This window comes from Phascolarctos cinereus, unplaced genomic scaffold (assembly GCF_003287225.1).
Source record: "Phascolarctos cinereus isolate Bilbo 61053 unplaced genomic scaffold, phaCin_HiC Scaffold_4;HRSCAF=312, whole genome shotgun sequence".
NCBI lineage: Eukaryota > Metazoa > Chordata > Mammalia > Diprotodontia > Phascolarctidae > Phascolarctos > Phascolarctos cinereus.
In genome coordinates, this window is record NW_027555847.1 from 318,045,063 (window position 1) to 318,057,685 (window position 12,623).

Below are 12,623 nucleotides of genomic sequence, written 5' to 3' on the forward strand. Positions count from 1 at the left end.
GGGATTCTAAGCATTCTCTTCTCTTGAATTGTTTCACTATCTCTTGTCTTAAGTTCTAGATGAAAAGAAAGATTAAGAATGCGGTACAATGGGTCTGAGCTAGCTATGTGAGGCAAGGAAACCTAACCATTATCTGGTTAATGCAGGGTCCACTTTGTTGTCCTACATCTGGAGTTCTTAACATTGTGGTCCACAGACCCCTAAGGAATCCTTGATAGGACTCTGTGTCCTATGTGTGAATTTGAATGGGAAAAAAATTATTTTTACTAAATTATTTTAGCTAACCAAAAATGTATTTTCACTAAATTTTGTTTTCCTTTGTAATCAATCAATTCTTTTCTAATTTTAAAACACCACTCTGGGTATGATTCTATGGGCTTCCTTTAAGTTCCAAAGGGGTGAGTCCATGACATGCAGAAAAGGTGAAGAACTCCTGTCCTATGGGATATTACTGACCACCACCTGGACTGGCAATCCTTGAGTACCCTAAAAACCATCTTACTTAACCAGTATGAGTTAATAAATGATATTTCTAAACCTTATAACCCTATACACTTTATACTCCTTACATGAGAAGTGTAGTTTTCTTTTAAAGAATTTTTAAAACTGTAACCTGTATAAAGTATCCAGTCAATGTTTCCATGGAATCTCATATTCAGTAATGTCCATGAAGATCCTAAGAAGAACTAAAAGGTTAAGATTTTTCATCAGTAATCCCCTATTCACCTGAATAGTGTTGGAATGCTTTCTTTAAAATATATACATCCAAAGGTAGATGTGATTACAGGATTTTGTACAATGCAGAGAAATTTAAAATATGACCAGCCCATCTCATTTTTAAAAACAGCTTCCCCATTCCAAATCCAATTCCAATTCAAAAGATTGATGCTCTCCTAAAAATGCAGGGCCATTTACTGACATTCAGTAGTTTCCATCACTATGCCCTCTACTTTTGAAACAATCATCTCCAACTAAAAGTACCTTGGAGAAGTAACAAGGCTCCAGCTTCATTTTTGTGGTTCATTTACTAGGCTTAAATAAATTTTAAGAAGAAAATGAAGCCAGATGATAGGTGAAAAAGGAATTGTCTTTAAAAGGAAATGCAGGGTGGTAAATGATGTACTTTTAAGTCAACTGAATTCTTTACCTTTTCTGCTATTGATAGGGGCAATGTAGCCTCTTTGGTGTTGGCAAGACCTTAACTACTTGTACCCCAGTTTCTGCATTTGTAAAGAGGTGGGGAAAGACATCCCCCTCTCAGTAAACCCTTGTGCTTTTGTATCCATTCCGAAAATTAACAAGAAGCAATGGTGATCCCATGGGGCACCTAAGTCTCTATTACCTTGGTGCAAATGAAAGATTCATCCAGAATATTATGATAACATTATTACCACCATCTGCCCAGCATTCCCATCAGTGCCATCCAAGCATGTTTTCAGTTGGTGTCATCATTCTACTTACTTTGCAAAATGTGCTGGGTTATCACCTTCTTCTTTGATACACAGAACGGAATCATTCATAGTGAAAAAGAAAATGTGGCTGAAAGTTTTTGTACCTGACACACTTCTCAAACCCTGAGTCAGTGGTACCTGATATAGATGGGCCAGAATCCATATTTCCTTTCTCCATGGAAGCCTGAAGTCACAAACATGAAACAGTGTTCTTTTATAGACAATAGACCAGGGATTCTTAACTTTTTGTGTGTCATGGAACCCTTTAGTAATCTGGTGATACCTATACTTTTAAAAGTATAAAATTTCAAAGGACAACAGTTATATTGAAATGCAGTTATCAAAATGTTTTTTGAAACCAGTTCACAGATCCCAGATTAAAATCTCTGTTTTATGTAGACCTTTTCAATAATTCCATTCAATGGTCAAAGAACTTCTCATTAAAGCCAAAAAGGACAGAGAATGGAGTGGTGAACACTCAACCAAATATATACTCAGCCAGTGCTTGAGTGTCCATGGTAAAAGCTTAGCCTTAATGACTGAAATCCAAAGGTAAAACCCAAATATGGATTTTAATCAAGTCCCAGTCTTCTTTCCAACAAACTCATTCACCAGAGCTGCTGGTGAGAAATGAAATGTTGGTGTCTATGTTTTATCTCTTCTTCTTCTGATGAAAGAAGATACTGTTGAATAGTGACAAGGTCATTAAATCAGGCAAGGGAGGAAGGAAAGGGGCCGAGGAAATCTTCCAATTGAATATCTTGGACCCTGAATAATCAGGAACTGATAATAATCAGGCATTAAGCTTCTGCTCCACCTGAATCTCTTTGACCTGCCTTTATCCCCCATGGGCCAAGGTCAGTGATGCAATCTCTTTTGTGTCTTGACAGGTTTATGGGGATGAAGTTCAAATCTGTGAGTTTTAAAAACTCCATTTTTAAGAGCTGCACCTTTGAGGATGTGACCTCCCTGAACACCTACTTCAGGAATTGTACATTTATTGACACAGTTTTTGACAACACAGGTATGTCACTGACCACTGCCATTAAAGGCAGGTCATTTGGGCAGGTCTACAATAATTATTATAAACTTTATGCATATAACCAGTGTGGGGATAAGGGATCGGTGTAAGGTGGTAACACCTAAAACAAATTTATTGGCTGATTCTTAAAAAGCAGATTGGAGTAAGGTTCCAATCTTACTGCCAAAGTTGGTACAAGTATATTTGTCTTACAGTTGTATCTCACTTTACGTAATGGCTGTGCTCCTGAAAAGTTGAACGTGAATTAACTTTTCATAAACGATTCTACATAGTGTTGGAGAGCTCAATACTTAAAAGTCATTCTTTGAATCCTTTTGTAAGACAGATAATTTGTCTGTAATTTATTTGCTTTTGTAAATCCAGGTTTTCTTAGCCTGGGTTTGTTTAAAGTAAAATACATTTTTCTTCCTCTGTAGCAAAAGTAGACAGCATAATTTAGGGAAAAAAACTTGGAAATCAGAAAACCAGTTCAAATGCCAGCTCATAATTACTATATATGTGACTATGGATGAGTCATTTTATTTCTTGTCCTCAATTTCCTCATCTACAAAATAAGGGGGTTTTACTAAGTGGCTTTTAAAGTCCCTTCTAGCCCTACATCCATGCTTCTATGGAAGTGTGGGTGTTACCTGCCTTTTCTGTTTGTTTGTTTTTAACCAAAGCCTCTGGGGAGCCTGCAAGAACACCTGGGATGGGACCTAGCAGGAATGAGTCTTATGTGACAGCCCCAACCTAGAGGGAAATCTGGAGCAGACTCTTCTACACAGCAGGCTTGTTGTTCCTACTCCCAGGAAGAGAGAGGGAAGAGCCCATTGTGGGTTAACACCACAGGAGGAGGAGTCCAAATTTGTGGCTGTTCATTGCTACCAGTGGGAATGAGCCTGACCCTCTTAGCAGGATATAGGCCAAATCTGAGCAACTAATGGGAGGTGTCCAAGATCACAGTAACCGGACTAGGGACTGGGGGTACTTGACAGTTGTTAAGTGCTTGACATGTATAAGCTGCTTGACAGGAAGAGTTGTTTCTTTGTTTGTATTTGTGGGACTGTTTAGTATCCTCCACTGCAAGGGCAACTGGGTCTTGCAGTGGATAAAGTGCTAGGCCAGGAGTCAGGAAGACCTGAATTCAAATCTGGCCTCCAGAGGCTTACAATCCCAATGTTCTTAGTAATTCTTGGCATATTTCTTAATCACACCACAATTGGGTGATATCTATTCACCTCTACACTCTCTTCCGCAGATTTTGAGCCATATAAATTCATTGACAGTGAATTTAAAAACTGCACATTTTTGCACAATAAAACTGGATGTCAAATCAGCTTTGATGACGACTATAGCGCCTACTGGATTTACTTTGTTAATTTCCTGGGTACGCTGGCAGTGTTGCCAGGGAACATTGTGTCTGCACTGCTGATGGACAGGATTGGACGTTTAACCATGCTAGGTATGTATGTGTTTGCTTGGATTATGTGAAATGAAGCAACTGCTCTTATATTCTAGCTGATGCCTAGTTTTTTCTTTGGGAATTTGCAGCCCTTGAAAGTAAAGACATCCCTTCCACAGACCTGTGCTTGGATACTTAATTGTAGCCTAACATCCTCTTTAACTCCGTTTCACAGTGGCAGTTCCCATGAATTCATTATCAGACTGAAAAATAATTACATATAACCAACATGTATTTTTTTCATTTAAATAACCAATAAATTTATCAGGTTCATTTCATAGTCTTCGTGTTTGAAATCCAGTTGGTTGGACAAGCTAGCCTTTCTTCCTAAGACTAACCTGCTAGGTCAGGTCAGTGATTTACAGTGGGGCATGAAGTATAATAGGAAGCCCTTTAGGAATCAGAAACTTGGATTCCAGGTCCCAGGTGGGACATTTTACTAGATGTGTGATTAATCCTGGAACAAGTTTCTCACTGTCTCTGGACCTCAGTTACCTCATCTGTACAATGAGGGGATTGAGTTCAATAATGTCTGAGATCACTTCCTACTCTGAATTTGTGGTCCTGCACCCTCTAGGAGACAACTAGGTGGCACAGCGGATAGAGCATTGGGCTTGGAATCAGGAAGACTCATCTTCCTGAGTTGAAATCCAGGCTCAGATACTTCCTAGTTGTGTGACCCTGGGCAAGTCACTTCACCCTGTTTGCCTCAGTTTCCTCATCCGTAAAATGAGCTGGAGAAGGACATGGCAAACCACTCCAGCATCTTTGTCAAGATAATCCCAAACAGGGTCACAATGAATCAGACATGACTGAATAAGACCTCTCTGAACCTCAGGTTTCTCATTAAAATAGAGATAATAATACTTATGTGTAGTAAAGACAGCATGATATAGTAGATAGAGTGCAGGGCCTGAGGTCAGGAAAACCTGGATTCAAATCCTGCCTCTGATACTTAGGAGCTATGTGACCTTTGACAAGTCCTTTAATCTCTTTGTACTTCTAGGACTTATCTATGAAGTCACAGCATGCTCTGTGTTGATGGAGGGAGTTCCTGTGCTGATGAAATAACAGACTCTTCTTATAATATTTTCATTACTACCTACCTTACAGGTTCATTGTAAGGGAAGCCCTTTGTTCAACCTAAGGCACAATATAAATGTGAGCTATTGGTGATGGCTGTTGTCATGGTACTACTACAGTCCTCACCTTCAAAAGCTAAACAGCTTCTGCTGAGCTTAGCAGGGATTCAGTCAGTCAATTAGCATTTATCAAGAGCCTACTATGTTGTGCTATAAGAAATGATGAACAAGCTGATTTCAGAAAAACCTGGAAAGACTTATATGAACTGATACAAAGTAAAGTGAGCAGAACCAGGAGAACATTGCATACAGTACCAGCAATATTGTATGATGATCAACTGGGAATGACTTAGCTGTTCTCAGCAATACAATGACCAGAGACAATTCCAAAGACTTTATGATGAAAAATACTATCCACCTCCAGAGAAAGAACCAATGGAGGGGCAGCTAGGTGGAGCAGTGGATAGAGCTCCAGCCTTGAAGTCAGCAGGACCTGAGTTCAAATCCGGTCTCAGACACATAACACATACTAGCTGTGTGACCCTGGGCAAGTCACTTAACCCCAATTGCCTAGCAAAAAGAAAAAAAAAAGAGCCAATGGAGGCTGAATGCAGATCAAGCATACTATTTTTCATTTTCTTTATTTTTTTGTTTTTTTTTCTTTTTTGGTCTCTGTCTTCTTTCACAATATGACTAATATGGAAATATGTTTTATATGATATATCAAATTGCTTTCCATTTCATGAAGGGAGAGGGAAAGGAGAGAAGAGAATTTGGAACTCAAATTTTTTAATAAATGAACATAAAAATTTTCTTTATGTTTATTTGTGGAAAAATAAAATATTATTTAAAACAAACCAAAAAAAGAGCCCACTATGTACCAAGTACTAGGCTAAGGGCTGGGGCTTTGCACGTGGTGATTATTGAATGCTAATGACACCTGCTCTGAGAAAACAAACAACATGACTGCTTTTGTGTGGCTTCTCATTAGGTGGCTCTATGGTGCTTTCTGGGATTAGCTGCTTTTTCCTGTGGTTTGGTACCAGCGAATCCATGATGATAGGCATGCTATGTCTTTACAACGGCCTGACCATTTCTGCCTGGAACTCTCTAGACGTGGTCACTGTGGAACTCTACCCAACAGACAGAAGGTATGTTCCAACCAGCCAGCATGTTTAGGAGGAACTGCGCCTACAGAAGTGGTAGAGACAGTGTCAGCACTAGCCGAATAGACCACTGTCCCCCAAAACTACCTGAAAACATCTGGTTTATGAGCTGCAGGCTCTAGAAGAGTCTGAAATAACAATAATAAAGCCAGAATGTATAACTGGTAGCAAAAATAAATAGAGCAGTGAAACCGAAAGAAGTTAATTAGAAATATGAATTTGTTTATTGGCTGAGGATATGTGGAGGCTGTAATAAGACAGCAGGCACTGGGATTTAATAGCATCTTTTGGACCAGCTAATGAGTGTGGGCAAAGATTTGAACTACTAATCAGTCCCAGGAGGGTGAACATATCAGGTCAGCAGGTATCTGCATGATCTCTGTATTAATCAACCACAAAGAAGGCCCCTAAAACTCAGATTTGGACTTTCCAGACAGTTTGGAGGAAGGCCCAGTGCATTTCTAATTTCTGTAAGGATTGCTATTGAAAGAAAATTACTCATCCAGACCCAAAGCTGGAGACATTCAGACCTCCAGCCTTGTGTCAGAGAAAAGGGTCTGGAGGATGGGGCTTTTAGTTAGGAAATGGAATGAGTTCTGCAATGGAATAATTGATTTAAAAAAAAAGAAAGCCATTTTCTTATATTGTTTGGCATGTGTGAAGACAAGAGTCCTTTTTTTTTTTGTCTCAGTCTCAAATAACTCTTCTGTTTCCTCCCCATGGAGATTGTCTTTGGATGGAGTCAACACTATTCTCTGCGCTTTGATTGGGAGTGTGCCAGGGAGTAGGGGTTTTTCTAGGATTGCAGTTAAAATGTTTTCACTCCTGAGCAGGAATGTTCCTCTACCTCACCATCCTGACTTTCTTTTCTTTTACCTTTCTCACCTCCAATTCATGCTGTTTCCTCTGGTTACAGTCTTAATTTTTTTTTTCATTTTCTTTTATATTATGAATATAATGCTCACAAACAAACAAAATCATTTCAGTATACAAAGCAAAAAAGGATTGTCTGTGAAAACTGGGAACTTCTATTACATGTATTTCACCACTACCAAAATAATAATCCTAAAACATCACTTTCTTCATGACCCTAGCCTTCCTTCTCAAAATCTTCCACAATTCTCCATTACCAACAGAATAAAATCCAGATTCCTTAGTCTGGTATGTATCATAGCGGCTATGAAATCTCCATAGAACAAATGGATGGGGCAGGATGAGAAGGCAGGAGAATTAATGTGGTTCAGTCGAAAGACAATCAAAGGATCTGAGTTTGAATCTTGCCTCTAATAATTACTACCTATTCATTCTTGGGAAGTTATTTCCTCTCTACTAGCCTGAGTTTTAGCTGTAAAACGAAAAGGTCAGCCTAGAAGACCTTTATGTTCTCTTCTAGCTCTAAAACATTAATCCTAGGAAGCCCAGGATTTCTAATTGGTTTTCACACTGGGTAATGGGATATTTCAAAATTTCTGTTGTTGTTTAGTCTTTTTCAATAGTGTCTAACTCTTCATGATCCCTTTGGGGTATTTTGTTTTGGTTTTTGGTGAGGCAATTGGGGTTAAGTGTCTTGCCCATGGTCACACAGCGAGTAAGTGTCAAGTGTCTGAGGCTAGATTTGAACTCAGGTCCTCCTGACTCCCAAGGCTAGAGTTCTATCCGCTGTGCCACCTAGCTGCCCCAGAGGTTTTTGGTTTTTTGTTTGGAAAAGATAACTGGAGTGATTTGCCATTTCCTTCTCTAGCTCATTGTACAGATGAGGAAACCTAGGCAAGCAGGTTTAGGTGACTTGCCCAGGGTCACACAGCTAATAAGCATCTGAGGCCAGATTTGAATTCAGGTTTTCCTGACTCCAAACCTGGAATTCTATCCACTGTGCTACCTAGCTGCCCCTGTACAACCTGGCTACTGATTTTAGGGAACCACAGAAGCTACCGCTTAGGGGCAGGAGAATGGAATTTACATCAAGAAAGAATTATTAGCTCATCATTACTGAATATTTTAGTCCAGGCCTGGAAAATGGAAGCTTTCCAGAAATGTAATGAAGTAGTCCTTACTAATGATGCAATTAAAGTCACCTTCCATTTTGCTGGGGGAAATTGGCATTCGTTACAACCTAATAAAGCCAATGCATTCTATTTTTGCTACCAGACCTATTCTGTCTCGCAGCTAATAGCTGGTCTTGGCCCAGTGCCCACTGTTCTCTCTAGAGGACTTAGCTCAAGGAACCTACCTCCAAACCTTCTGAACTGCAGATCAAAACAAAAAGTTGAGGGGCTTTTAGGGCTTAGTCCTTGAGGACCCTGAGGCAAACAGGGTCACACAGCTAGTAAGTGTCTGAGGCTAGTTTTGAACTCAGCTCGTCCTGACTCCAAGCCTGGCACTCTAGCCACTGAGACATGTAGTTGCCCCAGACACTTAGTAGAACAAGTCATTTAACCTCTGTCTGCCTCAGTTTCCTCATCTGTCAAATGTAGATAATAATAGCACCTACCTCCTGGGGTGGTTGTGAGCATCAAATGAGATCGTATTTGCAAATTGCTCAGCACAGTCCTTGGCATGCAGTAGGCTCATAACAAATACTTGTTTCCTTCCTTTGTGACATTAGATACCAGGTAAAATATAAAACTGGACTTAATGTTGCTTGAGGTCAGGGAGCTTGGTGTTGACGACGGAACGAATCATAGATCTTGAGCTTGAAGGGAGCTCAGATTGAGGCTATCCTGTCCAGCCTCATTATTTTGTAAAGAAGAAGCTGAGTCTAAGAGAGTTTAAGGTCATTTAGGTGGTTGTTTTTCAGTCATGCCTGACTCTTTGTGACCCCTTTTGGGGTTTTTCTTGGCACAGATACCAGAGTGGTTTTCTCTTTTCTTCTTCATCTCCTTTTACAGATGAGGAAACTGAGACAAATAGGTTAAATGACTTGCCCAGGGTCACATAGTTAGTAAGTGTCTGAGGCCAAATTTGAACTCAGGAAAATGAGTCTTCCTGACTCCAGGCCTGACACTCTATCCATTGCTCCATGTACCTGTCATTTAGGTAGTAAGCATTATAAGCAGGATTTGAATCCCGAGCCCCTGACTCCAGAGCTAGTAGCTCTTTCCACTGTACCACTCAATCTCATAAAGTAATGAGGCTCTCAGAGACTTGCCAAAGGTCACATAAGAAGTTAAGTGTCAAAGGCAGGATTTGAATCCAGGTCCTCTTGATTCTAAGTCCAGCACCCTTCCTACTACACCATGGAACTTGAGGAATTGTTAGCTATCCTGAGTCAGTACATGTAATAAGTGTGGGGGGTGGGGTGGGGTGGGGCTGTTTACTTTAAACCTTTAGATGCCAATACTTAGAAGATCCAGGATGTCTTTTGAGGTGAAATTCAACTTAGGGAATGTGGATGAGGGTGATTTGGAAATGAAGGTATTTTATGGAAGCAAGAGACTCCTATTTCTGTCTAGCTGGTGAGACTGAGGCCCCGTACATCTTGGTGCTGATTCCCGTAAAGCTATTTCAACATATGAGAGTTGTGATGACAGGTGCAACATTTGGCTGGCACAGTAGGTGCTTAATATATGCTGATTGATTGATTGAATCCATAGGACTTCTCCTTATGGGAAAAGAATACAGAAATGGGGGGGAGATGGTTGAACAGACCCAGTGCTTGGTGAGTGAATGATCTTAGAAATGTTTGTTTCCCCCACAGTTGAAAGAACACTCCCTCCTTACCTCTACCTCTTAGAATCCCCGGTTTTCTTCAAAACGCAGCTCAAACACCACTCCCTACAACAATCATTTATTGATACCTACTATGTGCCAGGCATTGTGCTAAGCGCTAGCGTTATCAAGAGAGGCAAAACCAGTCCTTCCTCTCAAGGAATTTACAATCTAATGAGGGAGACAACATGCAAAAACTGCATATAAACAAGATTTACAGAATAAATTGTAGATAACCTCAGAAGAAAGGCATTAACCAGGACTAGGGAAGGCTTTCTACAGAATGTGGAATCTTAGCTGAGTTTAAGAAAGCCAGGGAATCCAGGAGGTAGAAACAGGGACGGGTGAGAGTTCCAGGCATGAGGGAAAACTATGGGGGAAACTTTGCAGAAATGAGAGACTTGTGCTAAGAAATCCTAGAGTATGTGGAGGGAAGACTGGAAAGGTGGGAGGGGCCAGGTTATGGATGTCTTTAAAAGCCAAACTGGGGGGTTTACATTTGATCCTTGAGGTGATGGGGAGTCACTGGAGTTTAATTTAGAACAATCACTTTGATAGCAGAGTGAAGGATGGACTGGAGTGAGCAATCTTTTGCAGGAAGGTAAAAGGAGGTGGCTTCTTCTTCCAAGCAGCCATCACTCATGTGAGCTTCCAACTGGCCCTGTGCCATTCCCTACTTCCGTCTCAAAAACAAACTCACCTGCCCCACACACTTACTACCTCAATATTTTATGCTTCTTGCCTGGAGTGCAAAAAAGGATAGTTATAGTGTGCTGCTTTAAAAAAAAATAGCGAAATGGATTCAATTCATTATGCCCTGGAGGTGGCTCTAAAAGGAGAGACTAATGCTGTGATTTACCATCATTCTGACTAATATAGGTCTGTGTAATAAATATTACAATGACCAGAGGCAAGCAATTTGATTCTAAACTCAGCCAATTGGCTGAGAGCTGAGCCATGTGACCTGAACCAGTCAAATAGCAATTACAATACCTGTATCATCAGAATATTCTAAAGAAAAATGAGAATAATATGGGCTCTTTGTTTTTTTTTTTTTTTTATATAAATTTATTTATTTGTAGTTTTCAACATTCATTTCCACAAGTTTTTGAGTTCCAAATTTTCACCCCCTCTCACCTTCCCCTGCTTCCCCTCCACTGTAAGAGACTTTTCTTTTCTGTTTTTTCTTTGTGAGATAATTTACCCCATTCTACCTCTCCCTTTCTTCTTCTCCGAGTATAATCCTCCCTCATCCCTTAATTTTATTCTCCAGATATGACTCCTTAATCTTCAACTCACCCTGTGCCTTTTATCTATCTATCTATCTATCTATCTATCTATCTATCTATCTATCTATATACATACATATAATTTTTTTCCTCCAACTACCCTAATACTGACAAAGGTCTCATGAGTTATAAATATCATCTTTCCATGCAGGAATGTAAACAGTTCAATCTTAATAATTCTCTTATGATTTCTCTTTCCTGTTTACCTCCTCCTGTTCCACTTGAGTCTTGTATTTGAAAGTCAAATTTTCTATTCATCTCTGGTCTTTTCATCAGGAATGCTTGAAAGTCCTCTATTTCACTGAATGACCATTTTTTCCCCTGAAGGATTATACTCAGTTTTGCTGGGTAGGTGATTCTTGGTTGTAATCCTATCTCCTTTGCCCTCCGGAATATTATATTCCATGCCCTGCGGTCCTTTAATGTAGAAGCTGCTAAATCTTGTGTTATCCTGATTGTGTTTCCACAGTACTTGAATTGTTTCCTTCTGGCAGCTTGTAATATTTTCTCCTTGACCTGGGAACTCTGGAATTTGGCTACAATATTCCTTAGGAGTTTTCTTTTGGGGATCTCTTTCAGGAGGAGATCTGTGGATTCTTTCAATTTCTATTTTGCCTCTGGTTTATATATCAGGGCAGTTTTCCTTGATTTCTTGAAAGATGATGTCTCTTTTTTTTGATCATGGCTTTCAGATAGTCCAATAATTTTTAAATTCTCTCTCCTGGATCTATTTTCCAGGTCAGTTGTTTTTCCAATGAGATATTTCATTTTTTCTAATTTTTCATTCTTTTGGATTTGTTTTACAGTGTCTTGAGTTCTCATAAGTCACTAGCTTCAATTGCTCATTCTAATTTTAAGGAAGTATTTTCCTTTGGGCTTCCTTTTCCATTTGGCCAATTTTTCTTTTTAGGGCATTCTTCTCCTCATTGGCTTTTTGAACCTCTTTTGCCATTTGGGGGCTATTTTTTAAGGTGTTAATTTCTTCTGTATTTTTTGGGTCTCTTTTAGCAAGCTGTTGACTTGTTTTTCATGATTCTCTTGTATCACTCTCATTTCTCTTTCCAGTTTTTCCTCTACTTCCCTTACTTGCTTCTCAAAATCCCTTTTGAGCTTTCCAAGGCCTGGGACTGATTCATATTTTTCTTGGAGGCTTTGGATGTAGGAGCTTTGACTTTGTTGTCTTCTTCTTTGTATATTTGATCTTCTTTTTCACCAAAGTAAGATAATATAGTCTGACTCTTTTTGCACTGCTTGCTCATGATCCTGGCCAATTACTTGAATTTTAAACTCTTTGTTAAGGTAAGAGTCTGATTCCAATGTGGAGAATGTACTGTCCCAAGCTTCAGGGGTTTGAACAGCTATTTTCAGAGATACTTGTAGGTACCTGTAAATTTCCAGTTCTTCCAAGGTGGTATGATAAGGGGCAAGGTGTTTACTCCTT

General features: G+C 39.6%; 1 protein-coding gene across 1 annotated transcript in view; it reads left to right on the plus strand.

The window, feature by feature from the left end:
• The window catches only part of SV2C (synaptic vesicle glycoprotein 2C), a 272,446-nt gene that overhangs the window by 224,735 nt on the left and 35,088 nt on the right, over positions 1-12,623 (plus strand). Inside the window, exons 10-12 of the mRNA XM_020998499.2 lie at positions 2,342-2,475; positions 3,734-3,937; positions 6,011-6,170. Coding sequence (XP_020854158.1) covers positions 2,342-2,475; positions 3,734-3,937; positions 6,011-6,170 — 498 coding nt within the window. The remainder of the gene's footprint in view (positions 1-2,341; positions 2,476-3,733; positions 3,938-6,010; positions 6,171-12,623) is intronic.